Source organism: Seriola dumerili, unplaced genomic scaffold, assembly GCF_002260705.1.
Source record: "Seriola dumerili isolate Sdu_G_001 unplaced genomic scaffold, Sdu_1.0 BDQW01000025.1, whole genome shotgun sequence".
In the NCBI taxonomy this organism is placed as follows: Eukaryota; Metazoa; Chordata; class Actinopteri; order Carangiformes; family Carangidae; genus Seriola; species Seriola dumerili.
Window position 1 is genome coordinate 11,782,792 of NW_019174280.1, and position 16,624 is coordinate 11,799,415.

Consider the following 16,624-nt stretch of genomic DNA (forward strand, 5'->3'; position numbering starts at 1 on the left):
CAAAGCCCACACCGTCGCAGAGCCGTTGGTAAACCTTTCGAAATATGAGAGGGGACAGTTGCACTTGTTGTGGTTTTTGCTTGTTTTTTCCTATCTCCTACATTTGCTGAAGAAAAGTGTGCTCGGCGAAGGAGTATATACATGGATAAAATGTGACAGAAATCGCAGAAAACGTAGATGTACCATTAGCGTCAAGCCATTCTGTGTTATGTGTATCTAGTGGCCCATCAAGAGGCATTGCAACAATCCTTCGGGGCCAAACCATTTTATCTTCAGCCGGGGATGTCCCAGTCATTACGGGTGAAAAAAAATAAGAGAACAGTGACATTATTTCTGTCACTTGTATTACACTATAGATAAAAAAGAGATAAGTAATTTTAGTTATATGCCACAAACATGACTTCTCATTTATTTTGAATATTATAAAAATCTTCTAAATCGAGGTCCCCACTTTATTTGGTGCAACCCAAAGTGACAGTGAAAGCGCAGTCAAAATTCATTAGTCAGAAAAAATGCGTCTAGTTTTCGTCAAAAAATTCAGAAATCAAATTAAATAGAACTGTTGATGTTACAGCCGTGGTATTTATTTCACTTAATAATTTTGAATGAGGAAAAAAAAAGTCAGAATACTTTTACATAATGAAATTTGACCTATTTGCATTACAACATTGAATTTAAACAAAAGGTGTTTTTTTTATATTTAGAATTAAGTATTTCAACATTTTATCAAATTTTATGCACAAATAAAGAACAATGATGCTTGCTTTATGTGTTCACTCCTTACTCAATTATTCTATGCACGATGGACAGATAATATTACATTAAATCTTCCCAAATTTGTTGTATGCGTAATTGCAGCGCAAAATTAAATTAGACTTCTGGATGAAGTGTTGGACCAGCTTCCTGTCACATGTCCACTACAGTACGATCATATGACTTCAGTCGATGAAAATGAAAGCTGGACACAGCCAGCTGGAACCTGTGGTTCTTATTTTGATCTTTAATTTATGTTTTAACGCGAGTTATCACCTGACTGAGCTGCAGGTAAGACTGGGATTTGTCAGTGTAACAGCTGTAGTCTTAACGAGCATAAATAAATGACGCAGTATACGGACATATCGCTAATAAACACAATGTTTTGGTGAATGTAAAGTAGCCGTAGTTGTCATATAAGCGCTAGATGACTGGAAATGTTGTTGTTTACAACCTTATTTATCTTCGTAATTATTCGTAATCACAGGTATGTAAGCTCTGCAGCGGGGCTGTCATAAATGGCACCACTGTGGCCGAATTTTGCTCAGTATCCGCTGGACGGATAGACGGGCGCTGCTGCTTCAGAAATGACAACACAACTGACCCTGAACACATCATCGGGTAGGACTTCAATGTTGCCTTCAGGGTGTATATCGGAATCACAAGTTATAAGTTATAAGCTATAAGTGGCCTGCGGATAACGAGATGTAGTAAAGTTAACAAACACTGTACAGAGCAATAATAAATACATATATAGATGAATAAATAAGTTACAGAAAGGTAAATAATCATCCTGTGTATATTCTCATTTGTCCAGGTCATGGTATCCTAAAGGCAACTGGACTTTAAAGTCCAGTTGCGTTTTGATAAAAAACTCCTTTAGTAAATAATCATATGAATTTTAAAAACGACGAAAATACAAGTAATTGGGAAATAGATTATTTTTGTATTTTTTCTTGATTTTAAGTAGTTATTTATTTATTTTATTTTTTTTGTATTTATATCCTTAACTATTTCTTGGTGTCCGTGCTTGTATTTGTTTGTCTTTGTCACAAAACACAAAAGAGTAATGCAAAAGTGCAACCTTATTTGGCAACTTTTGCAATCCCTTTTATTTTGCTATACCACCATTATATTGTTATTACCATTCGAGAGTATGCATGTGGTTTGGTCGGTCTTCATTAGAACCTCATTTATAAAATAAGAGGATTTGTGGGGTCCGGGTCAATGAAAGTAAGACATGGTTTTTTTGGGTTAAGAAAAACTTTTTTCTGCTTTGTAATCAACTTGTGTATTAAGACTACAGAATACAGTGTATTCTATGTTGCCAGTGCAACTTTGTAGTCATTGTCCCTGTCTGACACCAATTACAGCACAGGCTTTTGCAACTTCAGTAAGATTTTCACAATGTTTTTTTTTTGTTTGTATTAGGTTGGATCTATCCAACTGTTCACTAACTCACCTTGAGGATCTTCATGAGGCATCAACAGCGTTAATGATGTATGTACAGTTAATAAAATTTCATACCAATTTAAACATCATAAAGCATAGTGGGCACACAAAATAATGAGCACCCAGCCTGGATTCTTCCTCAGTGACTGAGGGTATTTTTAAGGCAAAAAAGCAGCAGAACTGTGCTCATCACTACTGTGCATGTTGATTCTGCATGATCAAATGGGCGTGTACCATATGATAAAACTGTTGTAGACCTCTGCACTTCTGCACCAGGAATAGGTACAGTCCGTCCCACATGTTGGACTAAGAATGATCTTAGTGTTGTTAAGAACATTCTTAGGCAGCAGCAGTTTGGGAAAGTTTCAATTTCTGCAGCAAATAAAAACTTTCATCTTTTCTATTGGCAAAAACTTCACTTTGAAGAGAATGATATCATTAGAGCTAATATAAATTTATCCCCCACAAAGTCTTATTGATTTTTTAATTTGTCCATATGGAACCATTTGTAATTGCCTTCAAAAGTATTTTACTTTATCAATTTTTTTTTCCAGAGACCTCTCGCATAATCCCTTTGTCAACATCAGTGACACAGCATTTCAAGGATTTGTTGAGTTAAATTACATGTAAGTATATAGTTGAAAAAAGTGAAGTATGACAGCTGATCATGAGAATAAAGTTTGTATAAAGTGCTGATGAGTATAAAGTTAGTTCTATTCCTTTATAGCTCAAATTGCGTGTCTCTTTAGGATTTTGCCAGAAGACATAGTTTGTCCAGGAGGCAACACGTCTTGGTCAAAGGTGGAGGTCAAAGATGGAAATCGTATTTGTGAAGGACAGAAAAATGTGTGCAACCAGACCGGACAGCTGTGTAAGTTCCCATCTGATAATCTTCCATTGTGACAAAAAAAAAAAATCTCACACTGCAGTAGCGTTCTTGTAATACGGGACATCTGTTCATCTCATAACTGACAATCCTCAGCCATGAACTGCCCGGAGAACTCCCTCTGCGCCCCCTATGGTCCCGGCAGCTTTGAGTGCAGCTGTGCTGACAACTACCATGGATACAAGTGTCTTCGGGAGGTCAGTTCTGCAAGCAGCTTTATCTGAATCATTCATGTTATTATCCACTTTATATCCAAGTTGAACACTGGTGCACTTGAATCTCTTGATTATTTTAAGTTATGCGTTTGGTAACATTGTCAATAGGGGAAGTTCCCAGCTCTTCAGGTGTTTGGGCCTCTCGGAGCATCTACAGTCGTGATCTCCCTCCTACTGTGGGTCACCCAGAGACGTAAGGCCAAATCCCTCTGAGGCTGAACTGCAGTGGTCTGGTTTTTATCTTTACCTGCAATGATCTACTGAGCTGAAGCTGACAATTCATAAAGGGAAATATGCTGACACAAAGTCTGAGGCGACCCCAGGCTGCTTTTAGACTAGAATTTATTTAATTTTACACCTTTCTGGGGCAGCTGTTTTACTTAGGGGAATTTCTAAGTCTGACATTTGACTATTTTATTACTGAATCATTTGTGCAATTTTAGAGAAAGGATTTTCCCCAAGTTTTAATTACTTTTTCTAAATTTTTGTCAAAAATTACCACTATTTACAGCTGACTGACACGGGTTATTAATGAAGAGGCTGTGTTAAAATCCTGAACCTTTGCTTGCTGTTAATTGTGCCAAACATTTACTGACTGAGTTTACACAATGGTACTACATATCCTACTGCATATATGAGGGGAGTTGTAGAATGACTATTTACTGCATGTTGAACACATACTTTACTCAGAGAAAAAAAAAAAACAAGCCAGGTCCACAACATGAATCATGTAAACCATTGAAATATCAAGCTTAGTTTTTATGTATTACAAAGTGAGGCATTAAGTTAATCTCCTAGTGTTATTTAGCTGTCACTTGCTGTGACCACATCTGACATGTTTCAATGTTGTGTACTTATTGTTGAGTTAAACTCTGGTATCTCATAAAATGTTTGTCCTTGTCATTGAATTATTTGTTCATAAGTCACATGTAGTAATGTCTTGACGTTGATGGGTGAGTACTTACAATGCTTCTTCCCAATAAGATTCAGGGTTCCATTAAAGATTTTAAAACAGTACATCTGCTTCTTCTCTTAAGCTACCACTATAGTCTTATGCATATATAGTATAAAGCAATTCTATATTTAAGTTTTTATAAACTGGAAATTTAAGTTCAGCTAACTGGGAAACACCTGCTTTGTCACCAATGAAGGAGAATATATATGGTTAATAAATACAAGGCCAGGTCACAACTTCAGTAAGTCTTAAATGTCTGAATGTCCATACAGTGTGTTTATAAAATGAAAGTTGAACACTGCAATAACTAAAATGATCCTGTAAAGAAACAAGCGGTGTGCAGGAAATGTTGCTTTTTCAATCTTTCACTTTCCCTTGAGTTGGACTAAAATTTGTGCCAATATTAAAGTTGAAGCACGATTGTGTTGTCCCCTGAGGACAGAACAATAAACGATCCGAGTTCCTTTGCCAAACCTGGTTCGTCTTACTCTCTCTTATCCTGTTCAGTTGATCAAGTCATTAAAAACTAGTCTGCAGAACTTATTGCAGCCATAAAGCTCCTCAGAGATACTGCCGATCCAACTGTAATTAGAGAACCATTTATGACTAGTTTAAAATTGCATGCTGTGGTTGACAACCAGAACGTGTTGTGAACCATGAGGGAATTTGTTCTGCTCTAAATACTGGCAATTAAATGTTCTGTTGTAAAAAAAAACAGTTCATAGCATGGATCTCATATAACATCTTGCCTTTTCCCCAATGTTAAAAGACAACTAGCCTTCTTGTCCCATCAGCCTGAGAAAAAATCTCATGCTACCACAAAGACACACATGGACTCTGTTTAAAAAGCTTATGCCATTTCAGATATATATTTATTGCATGCTAAAAGCACGATATTTTGTGTTGTGTGCAAGCATCCATGCACACAAACCCCTCCCCCATCAAACCGCAGAGAAACAGCCTCTTGGCTAAGACTAACGTGAGATGGAGATCGTTCACTGGTCCACGTTTTTGACTCGCAGCACCACGGGGACCGAGGTGCACGGGATCATTCCCAGATCGGTGATGACCAGGTCCACGAAGTCAGGCGGCGTCACGTCATACACCAGGTTAAGCAGGCCGAGAGAGTCCACTTGCTGCCAGTCCTCCAGGTGAGTCGTTCCTTTACGGGTCACAATGAGGTCATCAGGGTCATCTAGAAAGGACAGATGATGATAAAGTGATGAGTCTGACAGCCCCATCTAATGTCTGGTTGGAATTTAAAGGAATACAGACGTTACAAAAGCAGCATTTGAACTAAAGTGATGAAAAATCTAATCATTTCCAAGAAACAGGCAGTTTTTGTGTAACAGTTTAACAAATGTAATACGCCACTGAATGGTTTCCATACCGAGTTCATTGGACACGAAAGAATCTGTCTGCACCCTCTCACAAAACTTGTAGGTCTCACAACACACCAGCACAGGCACGTTAAAGGCTTTGGCCACCAGAGCTATCTGTGATGTCCCCACCCGAGACATGACGTAACCGTTGGCCAGCAGAGCGTGAGCGCCAAGGAACACCTTCGATACCTACGGCAGAATGAAGAAGCTCAATGTGCTTAAGCAAAAAAGCTTTGGCCACTCCATGGGCGATGAACTGCTTTAATAAATCAATATCAGTGACTTGCTCAGAGTGCTACGGTGTCATGATTACCTCTGGAAGGATGTAAGAGACAGCCGAGATAAGGACGTAGGTGCAGCTGATACCTCTCTGGACCAGGCGCCTCAGGGCCTCCCTGCCCTCCAGCCGAGGCCTGCTGTCCACCACGATCACGCGGAACTTCCTGCCTTTCTCGAAGGCCTCGCACAGGATGTGGTTCACCAGTGACGAGCTGACCAGAGGGAGGTGAGCGCAGAGATGAAAATGAGATGTGGTAAAGTTGGATGAGAATGTGGAAGGAAGGAGGGAGTTGAAGACGGATTAAAACAGGGAAGAGAAAGCATCACAAGTCGTTTAAAAAAAGATTTGTCTCTGGATACATAAATGTTGCATTTCTTTATCATGACAAACAATTAAGCAATACTAAGTAACGAGCAACCAGAGGTTTAACGAAACTAGGTTTAATGAAACTAAGAACACGCACAGTTATGAAAATAAAACAAAACGTTTTTTTTTACCCTTCCCATGTCAGCTATAAAAAGGCTTACCATCCATAAACTAGGATGACGTCTCCATCACTGATCTTCTCTATGGAGTACTTGGCAATAGCTTTAGCAGCAAGAACGATCTTCTCATTAATGTAGCACTCGATACAGTTAAGCAATTTGGTCTTTGCCTACACAGAGAGAGAGAGAGAGAGAGAGAGAGAGAGAGAGAGAGAGAGAGAGAGAGAGAGAGAGAGAGAGAACATGAGGACAAAAACTGAAAACGTGTAACGTGTAGTTTACTCTGTCAATGTGAGCTGCATCGTGTTTTCAGGCTAAATTATGAGAAAAAACAAATGTGACATTAACCTCTTCTTCTTTGCATTGACTAGGAATATTGGAGATCTCCTTCTTGATGTATTTGATTGCGTTACCCATGCTGGCTGACAGAGGGCGACATTGATTTAAAAAACTGCAAGAAAAATAAGAAAAAAAAAAGTTGGACATGCAGGGACATGAGTTATAATCGGTGAGTTTGTTTCACTTGATATAAGGTATGAGTTGTCAAAACAGAAAGAAGATAAGAAATACCTCCATGTTAAGCAGTAACTTCACGTTTGTACCTGATATAAGGTTTCAGCTTGTTGACCAAGTCTCTAGATAGCTCCTCATTTGGAGGTGTAGTATAGTCCCTTATTACCTGAGGATAAAAACAGTACATGTGAAAGTTATTCATATTATTCAAGGTATTTGACATGCACATCACTAGTACATGTTGGATGCACCCTTGTATTAGTACAGACGTTTGTAATTATTTTATGCTCGCTGTTAAAAGCACACTTCATTTATTTCTAAAATAAAATAAAGCTGAACAGGAACTGAAAACTGAAAAACTGACAGTGTCTCCAATATCTTTTGACATCTTGCACTTTCATTGTACATGATTAGAAGCAGAGCCAAACACAAAAAAATACAATACAGTGATACAGATGAATGTGTTTGTTGCTGCTGAGATGAGACTGTAAAGCACTCAGAATGAATGGTCTACGTTCTTTGGGGCTGTACCTGTTTGAAGGCATGCAGCAGGGCTACAGAGCGAGCGTTGGATCCTGCCACAATGCCCTGTGAATACTGGAGACCCAGTCGAACAATAGCAGGGTGAATGACCGTGGAGGGAATGCTGCAGCAGAAAAACAAAGAGTCAGTAGCGAGTTTAAGGATGAGGGTATTATCTAATACACCTTAACTGCGCTACGTTCAGCAAACCTTTCCCCCCAGACAATGCTCCTGCATATAGTCAGCTTACCTGAGTTGCTGTGTTAGAGGGGCTTTGCGGCTGTACTGGTGAAGGTGAGAAAACAGACTGACTTTGTAGCCGTAGTCTGACCGGAGTGGGATCTGAAATAAAGCACATTACAATTGAGAGCCATCAATTTCCAGCAGTTCAGGGGTTACAAATTGAGATAGTGATGTTAACACACAGTCACAGCACAGCCTCGGCATAATTCAATAAACGGGTAAGTCTCTGGACCACAGAGAGAAACTACATTTACTACTGGGGATCAATTTGAAAGGCTACAATCAAATTATATTGACAGAGACCTGTTCATGTTTAACTTCCATTATGTATGATTTTGTTGCAAATACTCTCCAAACACAAACAGAAAAGCAGTATGGATTACAACCAAAGACCTGCACAGCAAACAGCCGAGTGTTGTAAGTGAGCACAGAGCACAAATAAGAAACAATAAAACAAGTTCTCAACAACTTCCCAAACAAACACATCACACAGAAATACCACCTCCGTCCAAACGGACCAAACAGCAAGTCTGCATCCTTAACTTTTCAATTCATGAGCGGCGTTGGAAAACAACGACAGTTACAGGGTAGCAAACAAAACACAATGAGACGAATGTCAATGGCACACATTCAAGAAAGTCAGACCTTGACCTTTGTAGCAGCATTGTACCCTGGTGTCTGAAAGAAATGTTACGCACAATCACATGCAGTTATGATGGTTATGTGAGCTTGCAGTGAATGACAAAACATGATTAATATACTGCCACAACTGTTTTAGAGGTGTTGGTTACATGTTGAGACCTGTCTTTGTTGTAAATACTTTAACATTAGACAATAATGATAAGTTATTCGTTTAAGTTAACTCAGAAATGATTGCGACTTTCATTTGGCAGGAAATGACCGAGTGTAAGTGGAAATGGCAGAGAGCTTCCTGATCATCATCATATTGTAATTATGTCTTACGCCTTTTAGGCAGAGATTTACACATCACAGTGTAAGTGACAGTGTAAGAGCGTAAGAGCGTAAGAGAGTACACAAAGACCTTCTTTAGCATTTGCTCTGACATCTTTCTTTCCTCCGAGTGCTTGCCTTACTACAAATTACACATTATGTGATATATCATTTTCTACCTGCCTGATTACAACAACCAACATCCAAGCAGTTCCTACTTAGCTTTAGTCATTTCCAGTAAGACAAAGAGTCACAAACATGCAGTTCATTTATATCTATTTCTTATTTGTATTTTATAGTTTCAAGTTGTTAATAGTGAATTTAAATTTAATGTGCACAAGACAAAAATTCACAAACACACAGGGCTGTTCAAAAAGTGTGGCTATCATGTCAAGGCAAGCTGTCCTGACTCAGACAAAGCATTCTTCCATGATTAAAGATAACACAAAAAGTGGCTAACCTGTTGTCTTTCCAACTTCTTGGCCAATTTCTTTAAAACATCTGGGTTGTCCACTTGGATGTGCTCTGGGAGCCTCTTTACCACTGAAAATAAATAAAGAGTTAGACTTTCTCCTCAGTATATAACATGTACTTTCAGCTTGTCTGAATTGTCAGTGCTGGTGCTGACCTCCTAGCTGATACAGTACCTGGCTGCAGCTCATTGGGTGGTGCTTTGGCTTTGGCCGTGGTAGCCTGCTGACCCACCTCTCCCTTCTTGCCCTGTTTAGACGCCCTCTCAGCCTCTTGTCGAGCTCGCCTCTCAGCTTTTAGCTCTGCTTTACTCTTAGCGGGCTTGTCTGCCGGGGCAGGAGATTCTGAGGCAGGTACGGGGACTGGTGCGGAAGCAGGCACTGCTGAAGGAGCTGGAGGAGACACAGAAAGACAGACAAAGGTGTCAGTGTTAAGATTAATGGCAATATGGATCACCAACAGGAAGAAAATTTCCTTTACTAAAATCGTAAAAGTGATCAACGTTATTTATTAATCAACAAGTAGAAAATGAATGTGCCTTATATGACAAATTTCAATGCAGTGCATCTCCTACAGCTCTAATAAGTGTCCAAACGGTGCTGTATCCTGCCCATATCATATGCACCTTTCTGTGTTGGAGGCTGGGATGCTGGAGCAGCTGAACTGAGAGACTTCTTCTCTTTCTCACTTTCCTGTGAAGCCTTGTCATCTTTTTTCTCTTTGTTTTTCTTATGCTGTTTCTTCTCTTTCCTCAGCCGTTGCTTCTCCTCCTTGGTCATTTCTTTGCCTTCAACCTGTCGAGTGACAGAGTCAAAGAAAACGGTACAATTAGGTCATATATGTAAGCTAATATGAAGGTATGACAAAATCCAAGAAAAGACCAACACTAACCTTTGCTCGTTCAATTTCACCCTTCTTTTCGGGTCCATCTGTAAAACAACCAACAGGTGATCATATGGTTACATCAGTTTAATGCACACTTTGTTGGTAACAGGAACTGATGACAGGACCAGCCTGTACTTAGCTTTGGCTCCCTCAGATATAGTGACGCTGTTAGCTGCCTGTATGTCACTGAGCTGACTGGGTTTACATCGGGCTAACGACACCAGTCACCAAACTGGTTTGCTACCATCATCTTCACAGCAGAGTTACAACTTAAACCGGCTTTCTTATAATTATTTTGTTCATTTAAAAACTATTCGAAAAGATGATGCAATAACATTAGGATGTCTGACGTTAAACTGCACTGTTTAGCGTGCAACGCTAACGTTAGCACTGCTAGCATTTGGAAGGTCTGCTTTGCTAGGAGCCAAAACCAAAGACCACAAAACATGAATTATAAGTGCAAGACATTCTGTTGCCGCGCCCACAGTAAAATAACCAAAATATCTGGAAACAGATATAAAGTCCAGATGTTACTCGTTCCCAAACTCACCTGTCACTCCACTGTCAGCCATGTTTACGACGCCGCTTCGCTTCCTCTGCTCCTGCAGGAACTACAGCCGCAACAAATTATATCGCCCCCTCGTGGAGAAACGTAGTGCTGCCATAGCCTCTACTCCAGTGGTGTTTAGTTATTTGCTCCAAGTATATACTGTAAGTAGCCTAGCTTTCAATTGATTGCTCATCATTAATGCTTCTGTTGCTTATAAAAAATAAAAAATAAAAATAAACCATTCCCCAACAGCTCTCTACCCACCATGGACAGACACTTTCTTACAGTTTTACTCACATTTATTACATATTTTACTAACTCATCTACAGTGCCTAGTCAGCAGTTTATCAGGTAAACCCAGCTAAAACTAATGCAGTCTAATACAATAGTGCTGCAATAGTTCCTACATTCATGAAGATTATAATGTTCACCATGTGTTGAAACTGTTTTAAATAGGTGTTGATTCAAGTGTATTATCATTTTCGAGGTTGTGGTTTGTGGTGCTGTTAAATTGTATTGTGTCACATGGATGGGTATTTCTATTATATGTCCACCCAATTTATATCAATGAGAGGGGAACATCTCTATGTATAATGTAATACAGTTCAACAGCAGCAGAAACTACATCCTGCAAAATGATCATAAAGTTAAATCTTAAATCTTTATCTGATTCTAAGAGGGACCCTTTGGTCCTGATGGTTGAATCCTTATGCACTGCAAGTTTTGTAATTACTGTACAACCACCCCTTCAGCCTAGATACTTAAAATTGTCAACGTCAATCTTTTTTTGCAATGTCATACATCTAAGAGAAAATGGATCCATACAAAATACGCTTTCAATATTTCTTTTTTCATGATCACAATTTTGAAACTCTAATAACACATCATGCAGTTTATTATATCCTCCAGTAACAATGGAAGCATCACCTATTTAAAGGATTTTTCTGTTAGCAACTCACTTTATAATGTGTGAGTGAGCGTGCAGAGGTTCACTGCATTTTTCAAGGACACACGGTTGGGTGATGAAAATGGGTGTGTAATATGGGAATAAAAGTTGGGATTTGGGAGTTGGGAGTCTTCCTGTGGTGCGTTACTGGCAAGATCACAAAAGATCACTGAATGTAATTATTGTTATAGTGGGAATCATGGGTGCTGTCCATGGTTCTGAATTCTCTGGACTGGTATCGATGTACACTGTCAGACTCCGGACTGATATGACAAATGTAAAATTAATAAACAAACAACTAACCTAGTCATTTATTTTTAAGGGAATCAAGATATTCAGTTTAATCTATTCACACATGACATTGATGACATCACAAGCAAATCATACTTTTTATGCCTGCTTGTTGCTTGTTGTCAGTAGTTGTGACCTTACTTATTTATTATACTGCAAAAATATCTACCAATGCAGCTTTTATCAGACTAAACGTTTACAACTAAATGTTTCCCCCCTTTTTGAATATATAGTATAATTAGATTAGACAAAAGCTGTTTTACACTAAGTTAGTTTTAAATAAATCTCTAATAATCTGTGCATGTCCAAAACTGCACACATCTCTTCTTTGAACAATTAAAATTTAAAACAATTAAACAAATCATCCATCAAACATGCAAGGAAAAAGACTTTAGCTACAGTGAGCTGTTTTCTGCTGAAGCAGGTTATGTGTATTTTTCCCCTTTTTATTACCAGAATCATAAATGTATATCAATTAGGCCTGTTACATATTTTGTATCATTCTCCGATGAAAATCACTTGTCCAGTTTGCTTGTAAGGACATTTGACTCTCTGAATATGTTCTTGACAATTATTGCAATTTGCAAATGATTTGAAATTTGACACAATCCTCAGACATTTAAATTCACCACTGTCTGTTGTCAATAATCTTTTATTTGCTTTTTCAAACACACAGTGCCACACAGGAGACAACCGAGACCAAGCCGCCAAAGAAAAGACACAATCAACTGTCGACTACCACCTCCAGAGTGTGCAGCATTACACCCCAACCCCTCTGTGCCTTTGATTCCACGCTGGTGTCTGCTGACTGAATTCACGACGCAGTAGCTGGTTGAAGGGGACCAAACCTCACAGAAACACCTGACTTGGTTCCGTTTGACCAGCCACAGCAAGGTGTGTTGCTTCAGCTGCAAGAGGCAGAGCAAAGAGAGAGCAGGAGGACGCATGCAGCGAGGAGGGGGGGGCAGAGGGAAGGGTACGAGGGTAGAGGGCACAGAAAAAGAGGGAAATGAGAGAGGAGAAAAGAGAAGGAATAGAAGGTGGGCGTCATCTGCAGGCAGTCAGGGCGACGTGTCCTCTTCAGCCTTACCTGATGGAACACAGAGAGAGGGAAGGGACATCAGTATTGATATAACCGGCACAGTTACAACATAGAAACGAGTGTCTCCATGTTACCAAGCAGAAAGTTCCTATTTAGGAGTTTGGGAAGCCTGACAGCCAGTGACATCGCCCTATTTCCTTCCAAACCCAGCCTACAGGAGCGAACCTTCACCCTCAGTGACAGCACCACATCTCCGCCCTCCCTCCCCGCTGCCTTTTTTGAGAGTCCTGTGGTTGCTATAATGGGTGACAGCTGTGGTCTGTCAATCCTCCTTGACTGTCAGCAGTTGGGGCAGGGCAGGAATTTTTCAAGAAGTCCCTGAGACCCGATCAGCGGCCCTGGGAGTAATGCTAACTGTACACGTGCCTGAGCTGAAGGAGAGGGAACAGGCCTTTCACCTGTTGCCTTGCCAGAAACACACACACACACACACACACACACACACACACACACGCACACACACACACACACACACACACACACACACACACACACACACACACACACTGACATCCCCCCTCCCAACTCATAAAACAGACAAAGGCGCGCTCAGACAATTGCACTAAATCCATCTTTCATAACTTGTCATTCACTTGAAAAAAAAAAAGTTACATAAAAACTAAAACCAGAAATGTCTCTTCTTCCCACTGTGGTTGGTGTTCATGACCCCTTGAAACCACACACTTCCTTACATTCCATAAGTGGTGTATTAATATGGGGATATAAGGAAGCATGTCCTCACAAGGGGCAACAACTGGATTCACCGCTCCTCGGACACAAAGCACCCTTTCATAGTCACAGATGCAGAGTAGCGGGAACAACCGGCTTAACAATGGTTAACTGTGACAGAAAGAGGGGAACACATGATGGCGGCTTCGATCATCTGCGCCACAGACTCACAAGAAATTTAGAAAGTATAGGAGTTTTGTTTGATGGAAGAAATGATGGGGAAAATTTCTAAAGTTTCATTTTTGTTGAGAGTGTGTTTTATTTTCCTACAGTTGCGTACTTGTAGGAGCAAAAATTACCGGGTTTCCAATCCTAAAAGAAAAATATTAACAGCATTGCTTGACCCTGACATCAAGCATTAGAACATTTAGGAGTAAGACCGGCAAATACCAGCTCTCTGATGGGAAGTGCCAATGTGATGATGATGAACTGTGTTTAAATAACTCTGGAGGGCGAGGCGAATACTAACTTCCAGCAGACAAAGGTCACAATCTGTGCTATTCCCTAAACATCATGCCATGCCAAGTCATGTCGATCACATCAACTGTGTAAAAATGTCCTTTGCAAAACTGTTTTAAGGTCACAATTGATAAACATTAATGTCAAAACGGCACATGTTTAAAATAAAACTGAGCTTGAGTAGAATCTTTATGTTTTACTCACCTTCCTTGATCTCTGTTGAGTCTCCTCTCCTTGGTTTTCTCGTGGCGAGTAGCTGGAGCAGAGCTGGAGGCCACAGTGGGTTCAGGCAGCCTCTCCTACACATTTACTGTCTATCTAGTGGTGACTCCCTTGATAAATCTGACTGCTGTTGTGTCAAACCAAATGGCCATTAGGATGCCCCTTCCCCCCCGCCCCCCAAAATTCCCTGATTCTTTCCTGTATCACACCTCAGCTTCCCCTCACCTGACAGAGGTGTCGGACTCTTCCAGAGCGTGTTGTGCTGTCGTAAAACTCAGAGAAAAAACATCTAACAACTAGTTTGACACCTGATTTTGCTCACACAGTGCTGCAAATCAAGGAAGCTGAATTTAAAGGAAGCACAGGGACTTAAATCCTGCTACAGCTGAATCTACAGAAAACCTTGTCACAGAGACTTTATCCACAAAAAACACACTATACAACAGTTTGTTGTAAAAAGTTTAAATGAAAAAAAAAAAAAACTATGACCAAAATGACTTTCTGTTCTCACGAAACAAAAACAAACAGACCAACCTTACTCCTTGTCCCTGGAGCTGCCCTTCCCTCCCATCAAAGCCCAAACTCATCTCAAACTATCCCTCCACTTCCTGAGATCCACCCCGCTCCTCTCCTCTCTTCACCTCAGCTCTCCTGCGATCAACCATCCTCCTCCGTATCTGGCCAGTGGATTGTGCCCACAACAGGCCTTGCAGATCGGCCTTTTCTATCCCGCCAGGAGCACCCCCCTCCACAGCGGCCTCCCACCTGTTGGTGTCCTTTAGAAGCCCGGGCCTCTCCTGCGCCTCCTGTCCGACCCAATCAGGGCCCTGACAGGGGGGAGCCAGCCTGTGAAATCACACCTCTCAGCTGTTCACACTGGGCTCGAGACACCCTACACCCCTGCCGTTCCTCTGTTCAGCCCCCACCCCACCATGCCTCTATTTTACACCGAATGTCAATGGCTCCTTTTTGGAGAAAAAAAAAAGAAAAAGGGAGAAAGAGGGATACAGAGAAACAAGGAAGCAACTGCATGATGGGCGTGTTTTATTGGGTTTGGGGCTACAGTCAGAACAGCAGTTACAGCCGGCCATGAGTCACAGCTGAAGCCAAGGTTGAATTTCATCCCAGTTTGGTTTCTGGGCTTCACTTTAGTTTCATTGTGTCATTTACAGTTTAGGAAAAAAAGTCACGCTCACTGTTTTCAAAAACATCAAGTCACCTCTGAAAGCCATTTTCAAGCCACTTTCACGTGACGTAATGATGACATGAGCTGATGGTCTATGTGGGGCTGCCGCTTCACCGCCCTCCAAATCTGGTGAATGCATTGATGAACTGAAATGTAAACCTCTTTTAATGAAGCACAGCTAATGATATGTGAGGAGTGTGAATAAGATATCAGTGTTCTTGTGGCACCAACAAACAAGTAATTCGTTCTCCGGTGGCCACAAGGTGACCATCTTATAAAACAGCACTGAGTGTTTTAGTAGCTACTTTTGTTGGATGGGAAAAATCAAAAGGAAATGTTAACATGTCCAAAATCTATCAGCTGTAAGAGTCAATGTCATCAGTGTGCTATAACAATTTCTCCATCAGCCGTCATCAACCATCTAGCCAGTAAGAATATGACTTTTTTTCATTGTACTTGCTGTTAATATCTTCTTAGTGATCATATAGAATGTGTAGATCCATATATGAGTGTTTTGAAGCATCTATGTGACCAGCAGTGATCACCAATACTGTAGAGGCAAATGGGCCGAGCTCAGGGGTTCATTTTCCTCTGCAGCAAGCACAAGCCGCTCCACTAAGGTCAACACCTGTGTTCTAAAATCAGCTCTGGGGTTGGGTGTGATAGGAACCCGGGCCTCATTCACAGAAAGCTCGAGCTCAGAGATGGGGGCTTACACTGAAACCTAATGCTCTCGCTATTTTCGAGGCACTCGCCGTCCACAAATAGCAACCCCATCGCATCTTTGTAGCTCCCGTTTTTCTCCGCCACAGGATGTTGTCTAAATTCGACAGTTGTTCAATATTTCCCATGGCCTGGGGCCAGGGAGTATCACAAATGCAACATTTCCACTAATGTCAGCTATGCGCCAAGGCCTTGCCAGATATATCTGGGTGCTAGGAATATCAGATGACTTTTGTTGTTGAGTGGATTCTTGGTCACTTCGCACCGGACACAATGGTTAAGACACAAATCATAATCCTGCTGTTCCTCTTAACGGGACAGCTGATCACTGTCACACACTGGCTCACAGGCCGAGGATGTGCCAACACACTGATCAGCCAAAGTGCCTCATCTAATCATCTGTTTCTCTTTCATCATGTGTCA

The 16,624-nt window shown here is 40.7% G+C and overlaps 2 protein-coding genes across 2 annotated transcripts; one reads left to right on the plus strand and one right to left on the minus strand.

The window, feature by feature from the left end:
- The first annotated feature begins 937 nt into the window (after nucleotides 1–937).
- atraid (all-trans retinoic acid induced differentiation factor) lies at nucleotides 938–4,323 on the plus strand. Its single transcript, XM_022770422.1, has 7 exons — nucleotides 938–1,044; nucleotides 1,241–1,374; nucleotides 2,185–2,253; nucleotides 2,760–2,831; nucleotides 2,955–3,076; nucleotides 3,188–3,288; nucleotides 3,415–4,323. Exons 1-7 carry the CDS (start codon nucleotides 946–948, stop codon nucleotides 3,517–3,519), a joined length of 702 nt encoding a protein of 233 aa, XP_022626143.1. The 5' UTR covers nucleotides 938–945; the 3' UTR covers nucleotides 3,520–4,323.
- Nucleotides 4,324–5,114: 791 nt separating this feature from the next.
- Nucleotides 5,115–10,595, minus strand: eif2b4 (eukaryotic translation initiation factor 2B subunit delta). Its single transcript, XM_022770423.1, has 13 exons — nucleotides 10,544–10,595; nucleotides 10,000–10,037; nucleotides 9,734–9,902; nucleotides 9,285–9,500; nucleotides 9,098–9,180; nucleotides 7,694–7,785; nucleotides 7,453–7,567; nucleotides 7,011–7,087; nucleotides 6,757–6,859; nucleotides 6,451–6,578; nucleotides 5,957–6,134; nucleotides 5,652–5,832; nucleotides 5,115–5,456 (listed from the first exon to the last, which is right to left on the minus strand). The coding sequence occupies exons 1-13, from the start codon at nucleotides 10,563–10,565 to the stop codon at nucleotides 5,257–5,259; spliced, it is 1,602 nt and encodes a 533-aa protein (XP_022626144.1). The 5' UTR covers nucleotides 10,566–10,595; the 3' UTR covers nucleotides 5,115–5,256.
- Nucleotides 10,596–16,624: the final 6,029 nt, after the last annotated feature.

What these genes read in the sequence shown, in the direction of transcription:
- atraid (XM_022770422.1), top strand. Translation starts at nt 946, where the DNA reads ATGAAAATGAAAGCTGGACACAGCCAGCTGGAACCTGTGGTTCTTATT. An exon ending in ATCACCTGACTGAGCTGCAG is followed by an intron (nt 1,045 to 1,240) that starts GTAAGACTGGGA and finishes TCGTAATCACAG; the next exon opens with GTATGTAAGCTCTGCAGCGG. An exon ending in TTTGTTGAGTTAAATTACAT is followed by an intron (nt 2,832 to 2,954) that starts GTAAGTATATAG and finishes GTGTCTCTTTAG; the next exon opens with GATTTTGCCAGAAGACATAG.
- eif2b4 (XM_022770423.1), bottom strand. Translation starts at nt 10,565, where the DNA reads ATGGCTGACAGTGGAGTGACAG. An exon ending in GTGAAATTGAACGAGCAAAG is followed by an intron (nt 9,903 to 9,999) that starts GTTAGTGTTGGT and finishes GTCACTCGACAG; the next exon opens with GTTGAAGGCAAAGAAATGAC. An exon ending in ACCCAATGAGCTGCAGCCAG is followed by an intron (nt 9,181 to 9,284) that starts GTACTGTATCAG and finishes ATTTATTTTCAG; the next exon opens with TGGTAAAGAGGCTCCCAGAG.